The sequence below is a fragment of the Mauremys mutica genome, chromosome 12 (assembly GCF_020497125.1).
Source record: "Mauremys mutica isolate MM-2020 ecotype Southern chromosome 12, ASM2049712v1, whole genome shotgun sequence".
NCBI classification, from domain to species: Eukaryota; Metazoa; Chordata; order Testudines; family Geoemydidae; genus Mauremys; species Mauremys mutica.
The window spans coordinates 25,539,874-25,565,587 of NC_059083.1; the positions used below are offsets into that span (position 1 = coordinate 25,539,874).

General features: G+C 53.2%; 1 protein-coding gene across 1 annotated transcript in view; it reads right to left on the minus strand.

The window, feature by feature from the left end:
- Window positions 1-25,714, minus strand: part of LOC123346640 (zinc finger protein RFP-like) — a gene marked incomplete at its 5' end in the record, with an annotated part of 50,496 nt that overhangs the window by 9,120 nt on the left and 15,662 nt on the right. Inside the window, 6 exons of the mRNA XM_044984118.1 lie at window positions 1,326-1,779; window positions 9,838-10,060; window positions 19,474-19,480; window positions 21,021-21,197; window positions 22,667-22,897; window positions 23,477-23,572. Of these exons, the coding sequence (XP_044840053.1) occupies window positions 1,326-1,779; window positions 9,838-10,060; window positions 19,474-19,480; window positions 21,021-21,197; window positions 22,667-22,897; window positions 23,477-23,572 (1,188 nt within the window). The remainder of the gene's footprint in view (window positions 1-1,325; window positions 1,780-9,837; window positions 10,061-19,473; window positions 19,481-21,020; window positions 21,198-22,666; window positions 22,898-23,476; window positions 23,573-25,714) is intronic.

Genomic DNA, 25,714 nt, shown 5'->3' on the forward strand with positions numbered 1-25,714 from the left:
TGGGTTTGAAAAGGATTCAGCTGCTCAGATAAAAAACTCCCCCCCCGCCATCAGACAAATTTAAAATCTTCCTCTGTTGCTTTCCTTGCGAGGCTGGAGTATCGTTTATGTGTATATCCATTTTCACGCAATGTAGGCTACACACAGCTGAACGATGCAGTTACACACCTGTGTCAGGCAAGGCCACCCACAAGGGAGGCAAAAGGGGCTGCTGCCCTGGGGTTCGGTGATTTCAAAGGGCCCGGGGCTCCTGGCAGCCGCCGCTGCTCCTGCAAGAACAGTGGTGGCCAGAGCCCCAGGCCCTTTAAATCGCTGCTGGAGCCCCAGGTGATGTGGCCTGGGCAGTGCTGAAGGGCTGTCTGGGGTAGGCTAGCCCCATCCCTGCCCCTTCTCCCTGAGGCCCTGCCCCTTCTGGAGGCCTGGAGCTGCCCCTCCCTCCCCCGGTCTTGCCCAGAGGCCTGGCAAGTCTGTCAGCAGCCCTGGTGTCAGGCAACTTGTGATGCCATTAACCTGTAATTAAAATCCAAAGTTATTACCCATGAGAGTGAACAGCAACTCTGTATCTTGTGCTCCCGGACAGCTTGCTTGATGGGAACCACCGTGTGAGCTCTGTGAGCCCAGGACAGATGGGAAACCAGATAAATTGAAGTTAGATCCTCTTCACACAGAACAGTTTCAGAGCCTCTTCCCGATGTTCCCCACACACCCTCTTCCCTCCTGCCCCCTGTGCAGCCTCTACACTCAGCTGTTTCTATGGGGGCAAGACCCCAGCCCCTGAGCACCCCCAATCTCCCACTCACCCGCTAAGTGGGCAGAATGTGGCCCCAGCCCCCTATGGCCCCGGAGAACAGGGATGGCGCGTGGCCCCAGCCTAAAGCCCAGACAGCCCCAGGAGGTGGCGGAAGCAGGGGAGGTGCCTGGGGGCGGAGTGTGGGTGGGGCTACACCTGGCAGTTTGGGAAGGCATTGCCTTCCCCTGCCTCTGGTACCCGTCGCCCATGCTGTCAGGGGTGTAGTGAGCGCAGCTCATGCCTTCCATGCCTGGCCTGGCAGCACCATGGACACATCTTGCTTCAGTCCTGTGTGTGAGGAAAGTGCCTCACATGGAGCTCTAGTGCCCATGTCTCCCTAATGACAGGCTGGGTGCCGGCCATCAGTGGCCAAGGCTCCCTGCACCTGCCCGGAGGAAGGAGACTGCAGGGCAGAGATTTAGGAGGATCCAGAGATCAGGGAGAAAACCTGGGAAATTAGGAGATTCTGTGGCTCTGAGAGACTGAGTCTGAAAAGGAAAGAATTGAATTAACACGGATCCAGAGTGTGTCCTACCTTGTATTTCTGGGCAGCATCATCCATGAGAAGCACCGTGTGAGATCTGTGCTCCAGGGATCTCTCACAAACCACGCACACGGCTTCCCCGTCCTCTTCACAGAACAGATCCAAGGCTTTGCCGTGTCTCTCACACAGATTCTCTTTTCCTTGTTTGAAATCCATTTGTTTGTTTTTTTCCTCTATATTTGCTAGCTGATAATTACTCTGGAAAGCCCCTTTCCGGATTCGGGCTCTGCAGCTGGGGCAGCACAAGGGGTCAGAGTCCTGCTCTTCCCATGTCTCACAGTACTGAGAGATGCAGCCTCGGCAGAAGTTGTGCCCGCACTGTATGGTGACTGGGTCCGTCAGATATTCCAGGCAGATGGGACAGCTGGTTTCCTCTTGGATTTCCCGTACAGGAGTCCCTGAGGCCATGGCTGCTGTGATCTCTGGGCTTCTGTTCTCTCTGCTTCTGCTCCGGATCATAAATTTTTATGTAGATAGTGGAAAAATACAAATAAATAAATAAATAAATAAAAGGTTAGTTTTTATTCCATTCCATTTGTTTTATGAAAGACATTATTTTCAGTTGATTCATTAAAAAACAGAATTGTAAAAATGAAACAAAAATAATTTTGTTCAAAAGTAGTGATGAAAAATAATTTCCATGGGTTAACCATGCCCGCAGATTTGCTCATGAAAATGAGGCTTTTCACACGGCAGAGAACAATCTGTCTCAGAATATGTTACACTGCCTCTTTCACAGGCATGACATCAGACCTTTCCCCAACACAGAACCATAAATCACCCCTGCTATCCTCTATTCCAGGGGTCAGCAACCTTTCAGAAGTGCTGTGCTGAGTCTTCATTTATTCACTCTAATTTAAGGTTTTGCGTGCCACTCATACTTTTTAACATTTTTAGAAGGTCTCTTTCTATAAATCTATAATATATAACTAAACTATTGTTATATGTAAAGTAAACAAGGTTTTTAAATGTTTAAGAAGCTTCATTTAAAATTAAATTAAAATGCAGAGCCCCCCGGACCGGTGGTCAGGACTCTGGCAGTGAGAGTGCCACTGAAAATCAGCTTGCGTGCCGCCTTTGGCACACGTGCCATAGGTTGCCTACCCCTGTTCTATTCCATAGCTCTACAGCTACAAAAAATACAAGGCAACGTGAACTTGTCCATGGGATAACAATGTTACACTGGATACACACAATCAGTTCGGTACCAAAGTCCCCGTTTAAGATGCTTAAGTGTCAGTTTCAGAAACACTTAAATGCAGAAAATACCTAATGAATCCTATAGGTGCCTAAACTCACTCAGTGCAGTGGTGCCAGATCCAGGAGGGTCCAGGGGGGCCATGGTCTCTGCACTTTCTAATATGGGCACGAAGCAGCAGAGGCAGGGGCTGCAATTCGCAGTGGAGGAGCTGATCACGCCCTGCCCACTGTTCCTCCTCTCCCGCCCCACACCCCCCACAGGCCCTGTCCCCTGGCCAGGCTGGAAGCCAGAGCCGGGCTGTGGTAAGAGCTGCCCAGGGAGCCTGGGCTGCTCCTTCAATTAAGGAGTCTAAATTAAAAATGTCCCTTAAATCACTTACCTTAATTTTATCTGGACCCGGGGCACTATCTTTTTTAATCTCTCTTAAAACATTTCTAACTTCATCCACAGAGATCGGACTCATTAATATATCATTATCCGCCCTCTCCATGGCTGAAGGCCACCCCACTATATTCCCATGTCCAGCATTTCCTAAAATATCTATAAAATACTTTTCTATTTCATCCATAGGGATTTCACAGTTCACTTTATCTGGTTCTCCCATAATAACTCGGGCTAATCTTCTCCTATCTTTATGTCATAGGTTTATTCCCCACTTTGAACTTTAGCGTTCATAAGAGGGGGACCTGCATGGACTCCTCTAAACTAAAATCCTAGTTAGATCTGGTTCTTGCTGCCACCAGTCAAGTTTTAAGTGTCTGACACACTCCCTGTTCCCCCAAAAACTTCCCCTGGGGAACACAGATCCAAACACCTTGAATCGCAACACAAAGGGAAATAATCCATTTCCCCCACCTTCTTCCCCCTCCCCTTGTCCTTGGGAGAGATACCTTGATTCAAACTCCTTGAATCAAACAAAGAGGGATTTACTTTTCCCCCTCCCCTTCCCTTGAAAATCCAAACAAGGGAAGAAATCACTCAGGTTCTAACAGAAAAGATTTTATTAAAGAAAGAAAAAAAAAAGTACACTATCTCTGTATTACCAGGATGAAAAAATACAGGGTTTAACTTATAAGAACTGGAGAGACTTCCCCTCCCTCCTCCTCAGAATAATCAAAGTAACAACAAACAGAAATAAAGAATTTATCCAGCAACACACAATTGCAAATGCAGAAATAAAATTATAAGACTAATCCGCCTTTCTAATACTTACTATACTGAATAGAAGAAGATACTTAAGAAAACCTGGAGAGATGGAAAATATGTCTGGTCACCCTTAAATCCAAAGAGAGACAAAGACCCAAACAAAGAAACACAGACAAGGACTTCCCTCCACAGAGATTTGAAATTATCTTGTCCCTTGATTGGTCCTCTGGTCAGGTGTTCATCAGGTTACTGAGCTTGTTAACCCTTTCCAGGTAAAAGAGACCTTAACCCTGATCTGTTTATTTATGACACTTTATTAAATAATTGCTGATAAAATTTATATTTTGCTTTTTTGGTTGCATACCTCCTAATCGCACTGGACTGCTTCTTCCTATCAATACCTACTCCCTTCCCTCTACCTTTGGTCCTCATCTCAACTTGTTTATCTCCGCCAAGATTCTTTCCATCTACTAATGAGAGACATATCTTCTCCAATTCAGTCCATCCAAATGTTTTAGTTGAATCCTCCTTAAGTAATTCTTCAATTTCTATCAGACTATTCATTATATCTTTACCCTCTCTACTTTGCTTTCCCCACTTACCGGTTAAACCCCTAGAATCCACTTCTGGATTCCTTTTTAATGATAAAATCTTTTCTCTCGGAGGAGGAACATCTAAAATACTTTCTATAATTTGTCCTACCTCAATTTCCTCCTCCTGAGCTATCTCTCGCTTCTTCTTGGCTAACTCTCACCTTTTATCTGATATTTGTTTATTACTTTGTCTTTAATTCGCTTTCTATGCATTTATTTATATTTCTTTCCCCCATATATTTCTTCTCTAATAATACAAGTTGCTCAATTTCGTCCTCAGTCCATATACGGACTCAGGATGCGCCCTCTTTAATTTTACTCCTAACCCTCTCATTTATCCTTTGTTCATTCCTTATAGCCGGGTGTCGATGTCTACAATGCTGACTCAGGCCAGATTTAGTATGGAACGCAAGCCCACAGGCAAAACAGGTATGGCTCTTAGACGGGGTATCCACCTCCCTGGGCCTGCACTTTGGGTAGTGGCAAGCGATATTATGATATTGAGAAGTTTTGCCACACTTCTTGCACAACACACGTTTGGCCTTACTCCTATGTACAACATTGATATGTTTGGCCCATTTTAATGCCTGGGCTGCTGTCGGGAGCCCCATATCCTCCACCTGCCCCAAGGTGCAGGGACAAAGGTCAAGGGCTGCTCTCAGGCATCTTGGAGGCTGCCCAGGGCAGTGGAGTTGTAAGGATCAGGCCTTTTTCTGTAGCCATATTGTAAGGCCTAAAGCCTAAGGTCTTCGTCTGCAGCCAGATTAGAAGAGCAGCAGCCCTTAGCTGAGAAGCAGGAAGTCACATCCTCACATTCCATCTAAATGACATTCAAACAATATAATATCGGGCTGTTAAGAAGGAGGCCCTGTCCTAATGGCCCCCGCTGTCACCAGATAAGGAAACAGACTTTAAGATGGTTAAAGACAACTTAGTTTGATAAGTAATTTCTTGTCAGACAGAATGCTATCAACAGCTGTAGTTGTGAAATCCTCATTTCTTTATTGTTTTGTCTTTATGGTCCCCACTTCCCTATTGTTTGTCTGGAGGGTCTTTGTCTGGTTGTTTGATAGTTTTTGTTGTATAATTAATTTTGCTAGCTGTAAATCAGTTAAGGTGGTATGATTGGTTAGAGAATTTTCTTACACTATGTTAGGATTGGTTAGTAAAATGTTACTAAAATGATTGGTTAAGGTAGAGCTAAGCAGGACTCAGGTTTCACTCTATAAACTGGGGTCCAAAAGGAAGTTCTTTGGGGAGCCAACTCCAGGACACGGCCCCAAAGATCAGAGCTGCCAGACCTCAGCACCCTGCCAATGACACCGTGCAGAAACTGGAGTCCCCCAGATGGACCTGATCCTGACTGGCCATCAAGAAAAGTTCATCTGTCTTAGTGGGAGTGGGGAGCATTGTATGCTTAGCGTGTGCATTTTGTTTTGGTGATTGTTAATAAATAGAGGTTATGTAGGATATTACTCTGTAAGGCTCTTTCACTGGTAAAAGACCACACACACCTGCAGAGTGTAAGGTTACGCCTGAGCCCTAGGAACGAGTGGATGCCCCTAGAGCGTGTGAGTAACAGAGAATTTTGTGAGGGTAACAGAGTGTCTGGAGCTCCCCACAGAAGCCCAGACTCCCGAGGTGGCTCTTACCACTGCTGAGCTCTGGTTTCCGGCCTGGGCAGCACCTCGGTGGCGGGAGGAGGAGCAGGGAATGGAACCAGGGTTCGGGTGCCAGTGACGCCCCCACTTCTGCACAGACTCCAGCACTCCTGACTGAGTGCCTCCGTCGTTGGAATAAAAGTTCCCTCAGCACCTATGGTTTGTGCTCTGGGCACCTGCTCTGCTGTCTCCCTCCTGGCATCCAGGCTAAGCCCCAGAGTGATTCATAAACTCGGGAAAGACGGGCATTCGGCTGCCTAAGTCATGGGTGGCGCCACGGGCGGCTTGTGACCCTCTGGCTGGGGGAGGCTAGACCCCAGCCCCACCCCTTCTGGCCAAAGTGCCACCACTTCCAGGAGCCTGGAGCCTCCCCCCACCCCAGCTGCCAACACCCATCCCAGGCTGGCTAGTGCCCGCAGCACCACCCCCACCATATGCTGGGGCAGGCGGAAGTGCTGCAGTCCCCACCCTGAGCCCCTGGAGCCCAGCGGCTCTGCCAAAGGGGGGCCCTGGGAGGTGGAGTGTGGGTGGGGCCATGCCTGGCCATTTGGGGAAACTCAGCCTCCCCCAGCCTCCCCTACCCGCTGCCAATGGGTGGGGCCCCATCTGGTAGCCTCCTGTGAGTATGCCTAAAGGATCAGGCCTTGCAGGCAAGTTCACACAAAACACCTGGGGGCAGGGGGAAGATAAGATAGGAGGAGCCTCCCTCATAACTTTTATCCCAGTACTTAGGGCACTCCCCTGAGATGTGGGACCCCTCTGCTTCAGGTCCCCCCAACTTCAACATGCTGCCTACACAGCTGTTTTAGAGCACTAATGCAAGCGCCAGTTTGTCAACCCAGGTGGGAGGCTCAGAGCCATGGACTGTGTAGACGTACGCCAGGGGCTTCTCTCTCCTCATTCTTTTTTTTTTTTAAATAGGAGTTTAGGCACCTAATTTGGGCTTTGAAGTTCATAGTGATTTTCTCATACCTAACACTTATATATGGTGCCCCAGACCAGAGCCCCCTCCTGCACCCTGAATCCCTTGTTTCTGGTTCCACCCTAGAGCCTGCATCCCCAGCCAGAGGGCTTACCCCCTCCTGAGCACTGTGAGAGGGGCAGGGCCAGTGCAAGGATGTTTTGCACCCTAGGCGAGACTTCCACCTTGCGCCATCCCCCGTTCCCGAGCCCCCGTCCTGAGGCACCCCACCCTGAGGGCCCACCCTATGGCAGCTCCCCACCCCCCACCCTGAGGCACCACCCACCACCCCAGCTCACCCCTGTTCCCTGCACGAGCACAGGTACCCCGAGCACACCGTCGCTGCTTCACTTCTCCTGCCTCCCACACTTGCAGCGCCAATCAGCTTAGGTGCCGCAAGCCTGGGAGGCGGGAGAAGTGAAGCAGCGATGGCGTGCTCAGGGAGGAGGCGGAGCAGGGGTGATCTGCGGCGGGGAGTTCCCCTGAGTGCCGCCCCTCCCTCCTTACTTGCTGCAGGCGGCCCTTCCCGCATTCCCCTGCCCCAGCTCCCTGTGACTAAATGCCGGCGGCGACCGAGTCAGACAAAGATCCGTCCGCTGTGGTCGCTGCCGAAGAAAATGCTGCCCCCCAAATGCTAGTGTCCTAGGTGACCGCCTAGGTCGCCTAAATGGTTACACCAGCCCTGGAGAAGGGGTTTGGGGTGCAAGCTCTGGGTGGGAGTTTGGGTGCAGTAGGGTGCAGGCTATGGAAGGAGTTTGGGTGAGGGGTGCAGGCTCTGACACCCCCCCCCCCCGATTTAACCCCGGCTCCCACCCCCCACCCCCGATTTTTCCCCTGCAGCTCCTCTTCTGCTGCTACCTACAGTTGCTTGATCTCCCCTGGTCAGTACATTTCTGCCCCCTGCTCAGATCGTGACACTGCTCTGCTGCCAGACGTGCCAACTTTCTAAATTCCCAAGGGGTGCTCCACCTCCCCTCTGTCCCAGGCCCTGACCCCACTCCATCCCTTCCCCAAAGGCCTCACTCCCAACCCGCTTCTTCCTTCCCCCACTCCACCCTGCCTCTTCCCGCCCCACTGAAATCCAGAAAATCTCTGCCTGGGGGCCTTTAACTCTACAGGCACCTAAACTCACTCAATGCCGAGTTCATTTCTATGGTAAAATTCCCTAAGGTTCCTAAATTTCTGTTTCTGGGCCTGGGCACTGCTGCCTCACTAGGTGTCCAGACACCTGCCTCACATGTAAACCCCAGAAGGATCCTCCAAGCAGAAGACAAGCAGCAGAAAACCTGTGGGGCCCAACCCTGTAGAATCCAGAATGATACCATAAAAATCCTGCTTTGGCTGAAGCCACACTTTCAGGTGAGAGACGATTCTGTGTGAAAAATGTCAACACGCTGTAATTATGGAGGTCTTTAGCTGCAGAGGAATAGAGATCTCTAATAGAGACTGTTCATGTTTTAAAGAAAACTATTTGGACTATTCAGTAAGGAAATATAATTTCCTCAATTCTCCTGTTTCATTTTCATTAAGCTAGAACAGAAATTATGTTGCTCAGAGGAAACAAATTGTCTCTCACATGGGGGAGCACGTTACTCGCTGTTATTCTGGTCTTACTCACAGAGATCTGGGCATTGATAACGTCCCTGTGCAGATGTATTGGTGAGTAACAATGGCACCTACCAGCAGTTCCTGGATTTTCCTTCTCCCCTCTCTAGTTAAACACCATATTCTCATCTCCCTCTTTCTTCAAACTCCCCAAACAGACTCACATTTGATTCTAAGAGGAGAAAAGTTGCTCTGTGTTTTGGGGATTTTACATCAGGAACAAAATTGATCAAGATACTATGGGCCTAGAGAGTCACAGGAACAGCCCTGCAACCCACAAAGCTGAGTGAGGGGCCTAGACTCCCTATACAACATCCCTCTGGTCAGCATCTCCCATTGGCTGGCTTAGGCAGCTCCCTGCCTGGCACGCTGGCTTCTGTGTCACCCATTCTAAGGCACTTACATCTCCCCATAGCTCAGGCTTTGTGGCTCACGGTGTGGTTCCAGTGACTTTCCAGGCAGCTCCAATTTAGACCCAGTGACATTCAGCTTTGTAATACCTGAGCCCCTTCATGGATCCCGCTCTTTGTCTCCAACTCAGAAGGAGAGAACAAAATCTCCCAGCATGCAGCAGGCTCATGAGGCCGGGGGCCCTGCCTGCTTTTCCTGAGCCCAGATGGCCCCCAGGACTCCCAAGGGAAGGGTGAGCTAGTGAGAGGCACTGCAGTTAGGTTGGTCATTTTGTGCTACATGATCTGAACTCTCTTGTGCTTTATCCGGTTAACTGGGGCTGGGGAGACAGATTTCCTGCTTTCGTAATTATAAAGCATCCCCACTCTGAACTGACTTAACACACACAGAGCTGAGCTTTTAATAATAAATAAATAAATAATAATAAAAGAAGAAAGCAGCACTGGGCCGACCCTAGGTACCGCTGGGGAGCGCACAGGGGCTGCCGCTCGCATGCATCTGTTGCGGGAGCCCCACAGAGAACAGACCCAGCCCAGCCAGGACTCTGGCACCAGCCCAGCTGGGGGCATTTTCACCCTCATCCCACATCACTGTCCTGTGCTTCTGACCCCCCCCCCCCAGCATTGCCCTGCAGCCTGTGCCTGGGATGCACTTGGGCGCACAGCTGGATGCCAGGGGGTGTGTGAAAAACATCACCGGATTCAGGGTAACCATAGGTGGGTTTTTTAATAACTTCAGCAAAAAAAAATTTTCAAGTCACCCCTGCCAGGACCCCTCCGAAAATGTTTGAATTAGGCCGGGCCCTTCCTAACGCCGGCCCTGACTGTAACTGCCAGGCGAGCAGGACAAAGGCAGGTAAATCAACGCTGCAGCTACTGCTATTCCCCCTCCCCCCAAACCACAACCCCTGCAACCAACAACCCACCTGCAGGGAGCCAGCGGCAGACACGGGCTGGTGGTGAGCGCAGGATGGGACGGGGGGGCAGTCGGCAGCCCCCAAACGAGCAAGCCAAGGCCCCCGCACCCGAGCCAGGCGCCCGCAGCAGCCACGTGGCGCCGCAGGAGAAGCGAGGAACGGGGCCAGCAGCAGCGGAAGATCCCAAAAGCGAAACGAAAAATCGCGCAGGCGCAGTAACGCCCCTTTAAAGCTTTTTTTAAAGCCGATTGGGTAACCGGGAGCCAATCACGCTCTCGGGAGGGAAATTAAAAACCAACCAACAGAAGAGGCAGAAGCCCCGCCCCCAGGGGCGGCTCCAGAACCGGCAACATTCGCTGCACGAGAGAAGCCGCGCGAGGCCGGCCGGGCTCTGCCTTGGCAGCTCCTGCAGCAGCCGCCGGGTGTTTCCCTTCCTGGGACTGACTCGGCTGCTGCTGGGCGGGGAGGAGCCCCCGGGAACATTGCAGCCTGCAGGCGTTTGTGTGACGTGTGCCCCAGGGCCCTGTGCCTGGGGGGCATCCACCTATCGCGGTGCCCCTGAAGGAGCAGAGTCTGTGTGTCTAAGGAGGGATTGTCAGAATTCACTGATCTCAGTGTCTATCACGGCCAGTTTTAAGCATTTTTTCCAAAATTTATTGAGTTAATTTTTCACAGTTTCACTGGTGCCACCCCACACACCATAGGTGCTGAGTTTTCGTTGTGCCGGTGGGTGCCCCATCCCGGCTCTGCCCCATTCCCGGAGGCCAAGCCCCCACTTTGCCCCACTCCACCTCTTCCTGCCCCTGCTCTGCCCCCCTCCCCCTAGGTCACTGCCACCCCCCCAAGTGCCTCCCGCCTACTGCTCACTCCTTTATGCCCCCTCCTGTTTCAAGGGTGAGATGTGTGTGCCTGAGGGGGGGGGCTCAGCATCCCCCCCAAACTGACAATTTTCAGCATATTTATACACTTCCTTCATATTGTAGGTATTGAATGTGTGTATATCACTGGTATCCTAACAATGTCGTCATTAAAATAGTAGAACTACATCATTACATTACCATCAATTACAGAGTATTAGAATAATTACACTCAGATACAAGCTGCCTTCACTAACACCCAGTGGTGAGCTGGAGCCAGTTCTCACCGGTTTGCTGGAACCGGTTGTTAAATTTAGAAGCCCTTTTAGAACTGGTTGTCCTGTGCAGGACAACCGGTTTTAAAAGGACTTTTAAATTTAACGACCAGTAAAGCTCCGGCAGTTCCCCAGCCCCAGCCCCAGCTCACCTCTGCTCTGCCTCCTCCCCTGAACTCTCTGCTCTGCTTCTCCCCTTCTCGCCCCACCCCCTGCTTTCTGCAAATCAGCTGTTCGCATGGGAAGCCTGGGAGGGGTGAGAAGCAAGCGGTGGTTTCGCGCTCAGGTCCAGGGAGATGGAGCGGAGGTGAGCTGCGGCGGCAGGCACGAGGAGGGCCACGCGCCATGGCAGGTAACCCCCTGCTCCCCCCCAGCTACACTACCCCACCCCTAGGAGCTAGAGGGACCTGCCGGATTCTTCCCTAGAGCCGCTCCAGGTAAGCACTGCTGGGACTCCCCATCTTGCCCCCGGGCAGGTCCCTCTGGCTCTTTGGGGCGGGGCGGGGCGGGCACCCACAACGGTGGCCCACGAGACCCTCCTGCCCGGCCCCTGAACTCCCGGCCAAGGAGGCTAGTCCCCGGCTATTCCCCATCCCCTGCAACTTCAGCTCGCTCCGCCGCCGGCGCATGCTCTGGGCGACGGGCTGCGAGCTCAGCCTGACTCGATGCTCCAGGCGCTGCAAGGTGGCGGCTCGGCCCAGCTTCAGGTGCACGTCCTGGCCCAGCCTGGCTCCAGCTGTGTGGTGCGGCCCAGCCTGGCCCGGCCCCGCTCCCGCGGTGTGGCCCGCCTCTGCCCAGCTCCAGCCATGCAGCCTGGCCCGGCTCCAGCCGAGCGGCGTGGCTGTAGCTCCACCAGCCACCTCCAGGCAGCGCAGTAAGGGGGCAGGGATCAGGGAGGGGGTGTTGGATAGAGGGCAGGGGAGTTCGGGGTGGTGGGGGGTGTGGATGGGGTCGGGGAGGTCAGAGGACAGGGAACAGGGGGATTGAATGAGGACAAGGGTCCCAGGGGGACAGTCAGGAAGGAGCAGGGGTTGGATGGGGCAGTGGGAGGCAGTCAGGGGCAGGGGTTCCAGGGGCAGTCAGGGGTGGTTGGATGGGGCAGGGGTCCCGGGGGCCATCAGGAATGAGAGGAGGGGTTGGATGGGGTGGTGGGGAGCAGTCAGGGGACAGGGAAGGGGGGTGGATGGTGCAGGGGTCCTGGGGGTGGGCCCGACCCCCTCGTGGGGTGAGGAGGGAACCAGTTGTTAAGATTTTGGCAGCTCATCACCGCTAACACCCCTGTGTAAAGACACTGTGTTCACTCTGTGCTTTACTCCTGCTTAGTGCCTGTTTGGGAGCTGAGGGCCACTGATGGCTGTGGGAAGAAGGTGGATGGGAGGCACAAGCAGTGGGGAGTCTTTCCCCCGCTCCTTCCTCTTTTCTCCTCTCCTTTCCTATCGCTCTCCCTGCCCCTTTCCCTCCGTCTTGTTTCTTCTCTAAGTCCTTGCTCCCCTTCCTGATGTTTCCCTCTTCTTGCTTCCCACCCATGTCCTTTTACCCATCTCTCTCTGCTCCCCACCTCCTGGGGGCTCTTTCTAGAGCCTGCTCCCAACAACACACTCAAAGCGGCAGAGGAGATTCCCCTTCCTTGGGGAGGAAGGGTGGCCTAGTGATTCAGGAAGAGGCCTGGGGCTCAGGTGTGCTGGGTTTGGTTCTCTGCTCTGCCACTGACTCACTGCTTAGCCTTGGGAAAGTTACTTCACCTCTGTGTACCCTAGATCCCACCTGCCACATGGGGCTAATGCTGACCCTGCCTCCTAGGCTAAATCCGTTCATAGCTGTGTGGTGATGAGGGAAATAATGATACCAAGTTAAGTAGATTTGGGCTGAATTACTCCACAGCCTGACAGTGACAGCCAGCTCCGTGCAGAGGGCACGGGAAAGGAAGGTGCTCAAGCCAGCTCTGCACAGAGGGGGGTCAGGGCTTCAGCCCCACATCTGCTGGGGTCATGGGCTTCTTCTCACCCCCCACCTCACCCAGTGCGGCTCCTGCTGGGGTCCGGGGCTTCTCCTTCCCCTAATCTGCCACTGCACCAATCCAGCGCGTGCACCTAGGAGCCCTGCGGCCTGCTGGGGCGATTTCAAAGAGCCTGGGGCTCCCAGCCATTGCCACCACTACCAGGCACTGGCAGCAGCTGCGACTGGAGGCCCCGGACGTCAGGTGGTGGGTTCCTGTCTGTGGATTGCGAAGCAGAGACACATGCCCCTGTGCAGCCCAGATTTAGGCACCTATCCGTGAGAGGGGTGTGGCTTAGGACATCCCTTCCCCTCTTGTTGGCATCTCCCATTGGCCAGCTGACAGGGCTCCCCGCCTACTGAGGGGGGCTTTCATGTAACGCATTGTAAGGTGCCTGTGTTGCCCAGGGATTGTCTAGGGAGTTTACACACCTGACTCAGCTCTGAGGGTCATAGCGCTGCTGTTCCTGTGATTTTCTAGCTGCCTAAAAATTAGGCCCTGTAACACTCAGCATTGCAATACCTGAGTCCCTTCATGGATTGCACCCTGTGTAACCAGTCACCTCTCCGCAGAGCACAGCTGAGCAATTCCTGATTGACAGGGGTGTGCACAGGACAGGGACAGAGCACAGGCTGGAGAGTGACACATCACCATAGGCGCCAACTTTCTCGGCGCTGGTGAGTGCCTGCACCCCCCCCCCACAACTTTCCCCGCCCCTGGCCCCCCTGACTCCACCCCATCCCTGGCCCTGCCCCCATTCCAAACCCCATCCCCAAAGTCCCTGCCCTAACTCCGCCCCCTCCCTGCACCTATTGGATCCCTTCCCCAAATCCCCGCCCCGGCCTCGCCTCTTCCCCCAGTGCACCACGTTCCCACTCCCTGCCTGCCCTGTGAATCAGCTGTGTCACGGCACAAGCGCTGGGAGGGAGGGGGAGAAGCAGGACATGGTGGCGCGCTTGCAGAGGAGACGGAGGTAAGCTGGAGTAGGGGGGCGGGGTGGGGCCATGGGGAGCTGTCGGTGGGTGCTGAGCACCCACCAATTTTTTTCCGTGGGTGCTCCAGGCCCGGAGCACACACGGAGTCAGTGCTTATGCAGATCACAGCAAAACCCAAACTCTCCTTCTAGAGGTTCAATATTCCCTGCAGGGCCGGCTTTAGGCTGATTCAGCCAATTCCCCTGAATCAGGCCCTGCGCCCTTGCCGCTGCTGGTACGCCATACCGGGGCAGCCCGGCTTCCCCAGGGGGCAATTTAATGGGCCTGGGGATCCGAGCAGGGACTGGAGCCTCAAGTCCTTTAAATTGCCACCAGAGCCCCACTGCTGGAACCCTGGGGCAGGGCTGTGGGACTCTGGGGGCTATTTAAAAAGTCCGAGGCTCCCTTTGCTTCTACCACCCCGGCCCTTTAAATAGCCACTGGAGCCCCGCTGCTTCTCCAGGGTTCCCTCAGATATTTAAAGGGCCGGGGCGATAGAAGGTGGGGAGCCCGGGACCCTTTAAATAGCCCCTGCCCTGCCCATAGCCAACCTCTGCTGCACCCCCTGCCTGCACCAGCCCCGCACCCCCTGCCCTGCCCGCAGCCAGCCCGTCTCCACCCAGCCCCGCACCCCCTGCCCACAGTCAGCCCCTGCTGCACCCACTGCCCCCACCAGCCCCACACCCCCTGCCCTTCCCGCAGCCAGCCCCTGCTGCACCCGCTGCCCTGCCCACAGCCAGTCCCGCACCCCCTGCCTTGCCCGCAGCCAGCCCCACACCCCTTGCCCTGCCTCCAACCAGACCCTACCTCCAGTCAGCCCCTGCCTTGCCCTTGCCCTGCCTCCAGCCAGCAATGTACGTAATTTATAATTTTATTATTATTTATATAGTTATGGAAAGTAAATAATACATGGAAGAAATGAAAAGGTTTTTTTAATGTGATTTTTCTTTTTTTAGTCACCCCTGCTGGGGCCCCGCCGAAAATGTTCGAATTCGGCTCTGCACTTCCTAAAGTCAGCCCTTATTCCCTGTGGGTGCTGGGAGGACACAACCAAGTCAGGAAGCAAATCCCATGATGCTGCCCCCAGCACCTGCAGCTGGGACAGTAAAGTGGAACAAACAAGAAGAATTGTTTGTAATGTTTTATTTACAAAGTAGCTGGAAAGTAGCAAAGTAAAAGGAGCTGAGAAGGAGCTTTAATAACCACAGCACGGCAAGGAGATCCCCAGCTACTGAGAACAGGTTTCTTTATGGCACTAAGATAGCACCAATAGCCAGGGATTAATACAGGGAAATAATGAGTTACAGTCTCACTTTCAGTAACATGTAATAATCTCCCCATCCCGCTCACGTTCCCTTTCCTTTCATACCGTCCTTTTCTATTCATTATTGTTCTAGCCTCACTTCCCATCCCTGTTTATTTCCCTGTGTCTCTCCTCCCAGTCACAGATCATCCCCCTCGGCTGCTCTCTTCCTTCCCTGATCTTATCCCTTCCCGCCTCGTGCTGATCCTGGGCTGGGAGCCCCAGTGAGATCTAAGGACACAGATATGTACAAAATGCTCCCTGCTGCTGCTGCTTCTCCCCAACAGCCCAAACCCTGATTGATTCATGCTGTGTCCCTGCCACCCCCACCTCCGCCTGTCCCCAGCCCGGCTGTTCGTTTTGCCCTCTACCCAGCCCCCACCTCTGCCCCTTAGGGCCCCTCCTGAAGCCCCAGGGGTCTTCTCCCTCCTCCTCCCCCCATCCCTGAGGCTGCAGAGAGGGTGGGGGGAGGTGCTTCCAGGGGCCATAGAGATGAGGAGCCAGAGGCTGGGTAGATGAGAGTCCTCCAAGGTCATAGAGACTGGGGTGTGTGAGACTAAAGAGGCTGATTTCCAGTTCCCCCTTCTGCTGTGTGTCTCAGGGACACAGTCGGACAGTGTCTCTGTTCCACAGCCAGAGCCAGGGTCGGATTCTCCCCCCAGGGACGGAGCCCGGTGGGAAAGTGAAGATCGGGGCCTTGTCACCAGCATCGATAAATGTCACCTGCCCCCGGTCACAGTCCAGACAAACCCGGATCCTGCTGGGGGCCCGGCTCAGGGGCAGGGGGGTCACACGGGAGGTGAGAGCCTGGAACTGACCCCCCCAGCACCCCACAGCCCAGATTCCCCCCTCAGGGCGAAGGCTGATCCCTCCTTCCTCCCCACAGACTCTCTGGCCACCCCCACAGCCCAGCCTCCCTTACCCCCCACCTCCACCTCCACCTCCCAGCAATGTCTCCCTGAGGTGAATCCCTCACAGCCCAGCACACAGCCCCAAGTATCACATCTCTCAGGGTTGTCGGGCAGTCGCTGCCGTGTGTCTCCCCATCGCACACTTTTCCGATCCTCAGAAAGGACGAGTTTGGGATGAGCCGTGTCTGGATCCAGAGTCACATGCACTGGGGAGAGAGAATCAGAGCGTTAGGGGCAGAGCTCAGCCCTGGAGGAGGCTGGGACCATTTCTCACACTCCCCAGCAGCCCCATTCAGGCTGGGACAGTCCCGGATACCAGGGAACTACCTCTGTCCTCGATACCTGAGGGTACGTCTAGACTACCCGCTGTATCGGCGGGTAGTGATGGATTGAGATGCGATATATCGATCCCCAAATGCGCTCCTGTTGACTCCGGAACTCCACCAGCACTAACAGTGGTAGAGGAGTCGAGAGGGGGAGCCGCGGACGTCGATCCTGCACCGTGAGGACGAGAGGTAAATCGATCTAAGATACTTGGACTTCAGCTACGCTATTCACGTAGCTGAAGTTGCATATATTAGATCGACCCCCCCCCCCCAGGGTAGACCAGCCCTGAGACTGAGCAGGGATGTCACTGCAGCTCCTCAGTGTTTGTAACAGGTCCCACTTCATTAGTTTCTCATTTATCACAGAGGCTTCAGCTCCCACATCCCGCTGCTGGTGTTGCCCCATTCCCAGCAGCACAGACACAGCCAGGAAGGCGTCAGAAGTTTTTATTGAGGGAGCAGAAGTGGCAGATACCAGCTTTAAACCCTGGAAGGAAGCTTCCTCCCCTAATGCAGCCTCCACTCCCAGGCCAGGGAACAGAGAGGAAGGTGCAGCAATGGGGAACAGCCACTTAAGACCAGAGAGTAGGAGGTGGCACAGGGTGGGGTAGCACCATCTCCAGCCTAGAGAGAAAGGAGGAGCTGACAGTCTCACAGGAAGAGCACCTCCTCAATCCAGGAAGCAGGGAGCGGCTCCAATGGGAGAGCCCAGCCCTGCCCAGAGGAAAGGCAGGATGTTGGAGAAGAGCGATGGGAGACCCCTGCACCGGGGTGAAGCAGAGGGATGTGGCAGGGAGCTCTGTTCGCGTGTGACTCAGTTAAGAGTGTTTCTGTTCATCAGAATGGGCATGAACTCAGCACTAAGGGTGGTGTCAGGACTCTTTTTGTGTCCCCGCCCCCTCCGTGGCCCTGACTGAGGCCCTGCCCCCTGGCCAGGCTGGGAGACTTGCCCGCTATGGAGAGCCCCTGACACTCCACCTGCCCTGGACATGGATCCATGGGCCTTTGGCAGCAGTCCCCCGCCCATGTCCCCACTCCCCGGGGTGCACCACCCTGGGCAGGTGGAGGATCCAGGGCTTCCCAGTGCAGTCCCTGGATGGCAGCCTGGTTCTGGCTTCTGGCCTGGCCAGGGCCTCAGGGAAAGAGGAGCAGGGGTGGGGCCATTGAGAGAAGCCAGCACCAGGGCGAGATTGGTGCTGCAGGCAGGGGCTGCACTACACAGAGAGGAACTGCTCAGCTGCCCTGCCCTAAGCACAGACACTGCCTGCCATGCTCCACCCCTGCCAAGGCTTGCAGTGTGTGTGGGGGGCAATGTGGCCCTCTTCCCCCAAACTATGGCCATGCTGAAAAGTGTCCTGGTCATCCCACCTTTAAAAGTGTGTGTTGTGGGGGGAGACATGGGCCCCTGGATCTACTTACTGTTTAATGTGTTATTTTTAGGGCTGTGTATGTCATGGTCCCTGTCAGTTTGGTTGGTAACTTCAGCTACAATCTCATGAAGACGTTTTCTGTGGAATTTTCTCATAATTTAAAGGCAATTTTCACCCGCAGACTCACCCTGTCTGTGTGCTCCAAATGATTCTCCCCTTTTTCTCTCCAGTTCAGACGGCAGAGTGTCTTGGGGGAGAAAGGAGAAGAGAGGTGAGATTTCAGACTTTCATATTCATAAGAGCATCCCCACTCTGAAACGCAGCAAAGAATCCTGTGGCACCTTATAGACCAACAGACGTTTTGCAGCATGAGCTTTCGTGGGTGAATACCCACTTCTTCGGATGCAAGTCGAAACTGAAACTGTTTCATAATTATGACAGAGAAACAGACAGAGAGGCCCAGAGACACACTCAGGTATTTAATATAAAAAGGTCTGAAATCTATTTTCCCCTCTCAATCTGGCATCTCTCAGCAATGGAGCCAGCATCCTTACAGCCTCACAACTATCCCAGGACACACAATCTGTAAGAGATTTACTTTTCCCTCCTCATCCCCTCCCTCCCTTCAGACTCCAGTTGGTTTGTCTCATTCACTTACTGCCTTTTGTCGTAACCTAGACCCAGATCATACAAAGACTTTGGCATAAAGGTAACTTTCCCCACTTTGGTCCCTTTGACACTAACGGGATGTTCAGAGTTTGTGAAATTCTGGCTCTAATTGTGAGCTGTTGGGTCTGTTTACTCAGCGCCTCTACAGAGAACAGCATGACGGGACCTCGTCCTCCATAGGCAGAAATGGAAATAATAGTAAAATTATTTTATCAAGGTGGAAATTGAGGTGGGGGAGGATTGGCTCAAAGGGTCCGATTCCCCCCTGTACCGGGAAAAGGAGAGAGGGGAGGGGCCATTTGTGACTGCTGTTCAGTGGCTGCAGGGGCCGGTGCAGACCTTGGCACAGGCTGAGGAAGTTCTGAAGCCAGCCAGAGCTACATCCCTGTGACAATGGCCCCCATGTGTCTTGCCCAGCGTTCAGAGTGTCAGAGGCCAAGCTTTACACTATCCCTCATCCACCCCCTCCCTCTTCCACCCACCCTCACCACCCCCACCCCATTCCCAGCCCTCTCAGGAATCCGCCTTGTGCCTGTAGCTGCTGTGGAGGAGGCACCAGAGGCTCCTGTGCTGAAGGGATCCCTGACCATAGGGGAGGGGCGTTCTCCTTCCCTACAGCCCATTTGGCAGAAACTAGCTGCAAATGGGACCAGAGCTCAGTGATGGGCTGGATCCGCCTTTGAGAAATGTGCCCCATGGCTGGTGATGGGGCAGTAGACGGGGAGGGCTCTGAGCTATAGAGAGTTCTTTGCCACGTGTCTGGCTGTTGGGTCTTGCCAAAATGCTCGGTATCCAACTGACCATCATATCTGGGGCAGGGAAGGAATTTCCCCCCAAGTCAGATTGACAGAGAGCCTGGGGATTTTTTTCCTTCCTTCCTCTGCAGCCCGGGGCATGGGTCAGTTGCATTTTTAACCTAGAGTCAATGGTGGATTCTCTGTAATTTGTGTAGCGGGGCAGTTACCTAGCTTCTGGGATAAAAGGAGGTAAAAGGTGAAAAGCAGCTGAGGTCGGCTGACTCGGGAGGCAGCCACAGCTGGGGCCACACCCAATTAGGTCACAACTGGCCCTGATCAAAGGGCTGGGAGCTAGGCAGGCAGGAGTCTCACTGCAGGGCTGCCTGGGAGCAGAGCACAAGGTACCTTACACAGAGCAGGGCTGGGGTGGGGCAGGCAGAGCTGGGGAGCTCTGGCCGGGGAAGTCCCCAGGCTGAGGCCTTGTTAAGGGCCAGGGATGGTACTAGGGCTAGAAAGGCAGTAGGTCCAACCCCTTTGTTAATGATGAGTGGACATTGTGGACTGCAGGCTGCCCCAGAGAAAGGGGGCTAGATGACTGGCTGAGGCAAGGTGGGTATAGAGGGTTGGGATTCCCGTGGGAGAGGAGATCCAGAGTGTGGGGGTACTGCTGTGGGCAGAACCCCAAGGTAAGGGGCACTGGGGTCCAGAAGGGGAATGGGGAGGCCTGAGGCAGGACAGACACTGGCCAGCAGTGGGCGCTCTGGAGCGGGAAAGCTAATTCCCTGACTGACCAGCAGGAGGCGCCACACTGCTGAGTGCTCAACCAGTTACACTTCAAGTTTTAAAATCATGATTTAAGGACTTGAGTAACTTGGCCAGAGGTTAGGGGTCGATTGCAGGAGTGGGTGGGTGAGATTCTGTGGCCTGCAGTGTGCAGTTGGTCAGACTGGATGATCATGATGGTCCCTTCTGGCCTTAAAGTCTTTGAGTCATTTCTTAATTTAACAGCATCATCTAAGTGTGAACCAATTGATCAGCACCATTCTCTTCTCAGAGGCTTATCCCAATTTCCATTCCTAGATCTCTTCTAAGTACCTTTGAACTTCCCCAGAATCTCCATTAGCACAATCGTTTTCTGGGAGAAACCACTGACTCGCTCTTCCAGTTCAGTAGAAATCTCCTCTGGCTGCTGGAACTTCCCCTTCTCACACCTGGAGGGAAACAATTTCACGTGATTATATTTTACTGTGTGACTCATTATAAGTTCTGGCTAGTGAGTCCCTGCTCTAATGGGCCTGGAGTTAGAATTCCTCAACTTCTCCCAGCCTCAGAGCAGATGCAACACAACCCAGGGCCAACCAACCTTCCCTTCAAAGGTCATTAATATTCTTCAACTCTGGTCTGGAGAGACCAGCTCTGCGGACAAAAGGGGAATTGAGTCTCCATGGCCAATTCGCTTCTTGGCCTCCATGCTCTGAGGGTCAGGAGGTTCCCAGGTGAAGTGTTGTAGAAATCTGCCTCTAGGAACTAGACTGAGACACCAACTACCCCTTCCCCAGCTCATTTCTCACAGATCTCCAAACAGCCCTGAGATGGGGAAAGGCTCTTGAAAACTACTGCCCTGGGCTGAATGGTGACCAGTATCCAGCAGTGACAGGCCCATATTCCAACCCCACAATCCTGAGGCAGCCAGTCCCCCAGGGATGTGACATCTCTACAAAATACTTGAGGTCAGTCTTTCCCACTGACTGGAGAATTCCACAGTCTTCTGTACAAGAGTTAGCAGCCCAGGATGAAGTTGATCAGAGAGATTTGTATCCAACATGGGATCTCCCCACACATTTTGCTGTAGAGCCCCGGGGAGATGCGGTGCTACCCTCATCATCAAGCTCTTTCCCAGCATTGTGGAGTGCGAGGGAGCCACATACCTGCTCAAGGTGGTTCTGACATCCTAGAGGAGAGAGAGACAAAAGAATTTCAGTCCTCTCTGACACACACACACACTCAGGGGATTCCAGGGAAGGGGTTTAGGAAGTATGGAGGAAGACACCCTGCCCTGGCCCCAGCGCCATTGATTCCCTGAGCTAATGGGGCTTTTCCATCTTTCATATCTCTGTGACTCTGCTAAGAATAATACTCAGATGTCAGCAATGCACATGCTGAGTGACACTGAGATCTCCGACTGCTGGACTCCAGTGCTTATGATTCAGCAGCCCGCTCCTCCCTCTGTGGGGGGTCTGGCATGTTTCTAATGATGAGTGCCGGTTTCCATTTGTCCCTGGGGGTGCTCAACCCCATACCCCACCTCCCCTCCAAACCTTTCCCCAGTGCCACACCCCAACCCAACTCTTCCCCCTCCCACTCAACCTCCACACTGTCTCTTCCTCACCTCCTCTTGTGAGCTGCCATAAATATTAAGGAAAGAGTAACATAAAATACCTCCTTGCAGCTGTACTGAATCGCTTTACCTCTAAGGGGTTAAGAAGCTCAGATAACCTGGTTGGCTCCTGACCAGAAGGACCGATAAGGAAAGAAGCTACTTCCCAATCGGGTGGGTTGCGGGAGGTTTTGTTGGGGCTCTGTTTGTTTGTTCCCTCTCCTGATAGAGAGATAGACCAAGCAGGTAAAACATCTCCTGAAAAGCTACCTGAAATGATCCATCTAAGATTACAAAAATTCTAACTAAGGCAAGGAAATGCATTAGGGTTTTTTTTTGGTTTTAGCTTGTGAATTTTCCCTATGCTAAGAGGTAGTTTTATTCCTGTTTTTGTAACTGTGAAGCTGAGTCCAGAGGGGAGTCCTCTGTGTTTTAAATCTTTTTATTACCCTGTAAAGTTACCTTCCATTCTGATTTTGCAAGTGTGATTCTTGTACTTTTTTCTTTATAATAAAGTTCTTCTTTAAAGAACCTGATTGATTTTAGTGTCCTAAAGATAAGGGTCTGGTCTGTACTTACATTAAAGGCAATTGGTTGGTATATTATTCTCAAGCCTCCCCAGGAAAGGGGTGAACGGACTTGGGGGGGATATTTTGGCGGAATAGGGTTCCAAGTGACCCATCTCTGAATTTTTGTTTAAATCACTTGGTGGTGGCAGCGAGGACAAGGAAAGGAATCTGTGCCTTGGGGAAGTTTTTAACCTAAGCTGATGGAATATAAGATTAGGGGGTCTTTCATGTGGGTCCCCACATCTGTCCCCCAGAGTTCAAAGCGGGGAGGGAATCCTAACGTGAGCACACTCCCTCCCCGCTCCTCCCCCTCCCTCCCAGCATCTCCTGCACACAGTGGAACAGCTGATTGCAGCAGGCAGATGGTGCTGGAAGAAGGAGGAGGAGTTCATCGGCAGGTCTGACAGTGGGTAGCACTGAGGGGGAGAGCTGGCTGTCCTGGAGCACCCACCTATGTTTCTCATTCAGTCTCACCTGTAGGAATTTACTCACTGGCTTCTGACACTTCCCCTCCATCTCACTGATCAGCTCACTGAGATGGGAAATCTGCTCGGAGAGTTTACTGACATTTTCATTCTGGATCCTCACAATCTTCTTGTCCAGCTTCTCCAGCTGGGCCAGCAGGAGTCGCTCTTCTTCCTCCAGGAACTCCTGCAATTGCTGAAATTCAGATACAATCTTCTGCCTCTCGGTTTGTGTTTGTTTCTGTATGAAATAGGGCAAGGGTTGGTCAGGGACATATGGACGGAGCCCAGGATCCTTTCATGGAGAGCTGAGTGTGCAGGAGGGTGATTTTCATTGAAAATCCTCAGATTTTTGACATTTGACTCTACCCTGTGGGTACTAGGCAGGGGATTCTCTCACACCTTCCCTGTTCGCCCCTGTATCCCTGTGAAAGGGATGTTTCTCTGTCAGTCATGGTCAGCATCTTCTGTTATTTATGGTCTTTGGAAATTCAGACCCAGAGCAGCAGGAGGCAGGACTCAGCACTACACTAACAGAGATGTCAGGGGAGTTAAAAGAAACAAATGTTTTAAAAATGCACAAAATGTCTAGACCCAGTGGACAAGCACTTCACGGGGACATTTGTGTGAATTCAGGCAAGCCACAAGGGCTACTCATCAACTGAAATGAAAGCTTAGGGCTTGTCTACACAAACCCAGCAATCCGTGATCATGGAGTAACACACACAAGCCCATGTTCACGTAGGCCACACAGGAGTCTGCCTCCAATCAGACCTCCCACTGCCAGTCCCACAGCTGGTTCATAACAACAGGCACCTACCAGATATTCCCGGCAATTCCTCTCTCCAGTCGCTTTCAATCCCAGCACCTTTTCTCTCTCTTCCCTCAGAGTTTTCAAATGGGACTGGACTCTTTCCTGAAGAAACAGAAATGATTTGGGAGGTTTCATCTGGATAGTTGAGAGGTGCTTGGAAGTGGGTGTTTTTCTACCTGAAACCCAAGATGACTGTGGTTCTAATCGCTTTGCGACATCAGGACCACCAAGGTGATGAAACCTCATTAATGGAAACTAGGAGAGTGTCACATTCAGACTCGTTACCAATTCTGGTTCAGTGTTTTTAGTAATTAGCAAGAGATCTCAGTTATACCCAAGCTTTACTGGTATTTGTGAATTGATTAATGGTACAGAGCATAACAGGGCACTGGAGTCATATGTGGGTGAATCAATAAACCTGTTTTTTGAAGGTTTAACAGACAAAGTGATACAAATCTCAGAAGCCACCTGGGTTTAAATATGGGCTGGGATTTCAGCCCTGAAGCCCTGGGGCTGCACTGGTTGGGCAGAGATGATCTAAGCACCAGGGCAAAACTCGTGAGATGTCGGGAGGCCATTCGTCTGGTTTGAAGCTGCACAGTCCAGTTTTGTGGAGCACTGTCCCTGTCCGGCAGGGACTCAGCACTGGACGTGGCTTTGTCTGGTACAAAAGGGAGAGGAGGAGACTGAGGATGCAGGAGGACACCCGTGAGGGTGGGGGCAGGGCTCGGGTGGCACCTTCATGCAGAATGATGCAAGCAGGTGGCATGCTGGAAAAAACGGTGGTGGGGTCCACACAGGGTGACTGATACTGCTGAGGACGGGCCCATGCAGGCAGGTGTGGGCATGTCCGATGTTCTGGGGATGCCTCAGTGACCTCCCTAATTAGACATGATGCAGATTTGTATAAAGAACGGGTTGGGGTTTGCCCCAGTGCTGCCCTAACCCCTCTCCATGGCAATGCCCCCTGGGTAGGTACCCCATGGTCCCATTCCCTGGTAAAGATCCCGGAAGCAGTGCATTCTGGGAGATTTCAAAAGGCTGCCTGGTGGGCCTAACAGAACAGCTCTGGCTGGTCCTTGCCCGCGTACACAACAGAGCAGGTCAGACTGGCTCCGGTCAGCTCTAGCCTGGGGTTGGTTTTGCTACAACCCAGTGTAATCCCAGTGATACTTGGTATGGACCTGAGCTGTTTGGAGCCCTGTTGTGTGGGACTGAAGGTGCTCGGGGTCCCACGCAGCGTTTAGCCCAGTGATCTGCTCTAGTACAGGCCGGCAGCATCTGAGTTTAACCCCTCGTGGAGCAGCACCGGAGTTCAGAATCCCAGTGAGAATCCTCCTCTCCCTGGTGCGCCTGCGACCTTTATCAAGGCATCTCTCCCTCCTAACAGACACAATTCATCACTGGGTGGGGCAGATGCTAAGATGGCAGCATGGCAAAGTGATTCAGGCCTTGGACTGGGTCTGGTGAGATCTGGGTTCTATGCTAAGCTCTGTCACTGACATGCTGGGTAACTGTGGGCAACTCGCTGCGCTGCTTTGTGCCTCAGTTTCCCTTCCCACCTTTTGTCTAGCTAGACCAGTGGTCACCTACCAGTCGATTGCGATGAACTAGTTGATCCTGGAGATTCTCCCAGTCGATTGCAATCTCTGGCAGCTGTGCGGCACTCCCAGAAGGGGCCAGCTTGCCCCCGCAGCCTGGGGTGAGGGCAGGGTTCTCTTCACAGGGCTCCTGCCTGCAAGCACCGCCCCCGCAGCTCCTATTGGCCAGAAATGGGGAACTGTGGCCAATGGGAGCTGCGGGAGTAGTTCCTGCAGAGAGGGGCAGCGTGTGTAACCACATGCTCCCCTCCAGGGGCCACAGGGGCACATTGGCCCCTTCCAGGAGTGGCGCAGGGTCGGTACAGGCAGGGAGCCTGCGTTAGCCCCGCTGCTCTACTGACCGGGAGCCACCTGAGGTAAATCAGTGTCTCCCAGTGGAGCCAGCTTCCCTCACCCCCTCCTGCACCCCAACACCCTACTCCAGTCCTGACCCTCCTCCCAGAGCCAGCACCCTGTGCCCTCACCTGCTCCCCAACCCTCTGCCCCTGCCTGGAGCCTTCTCCTGCTCCCCAACCCCCTGCTCCAGGCTCAGCCCAGAGCCCCCTCCCGACTGCAAACCCCTCTGCCCCAGCCCAGAGCCCGCACCCCCACGTGAATCCCAACCTCCTGCCATAGACCGGTGAACGTGAGTGAGAGCAAAGGA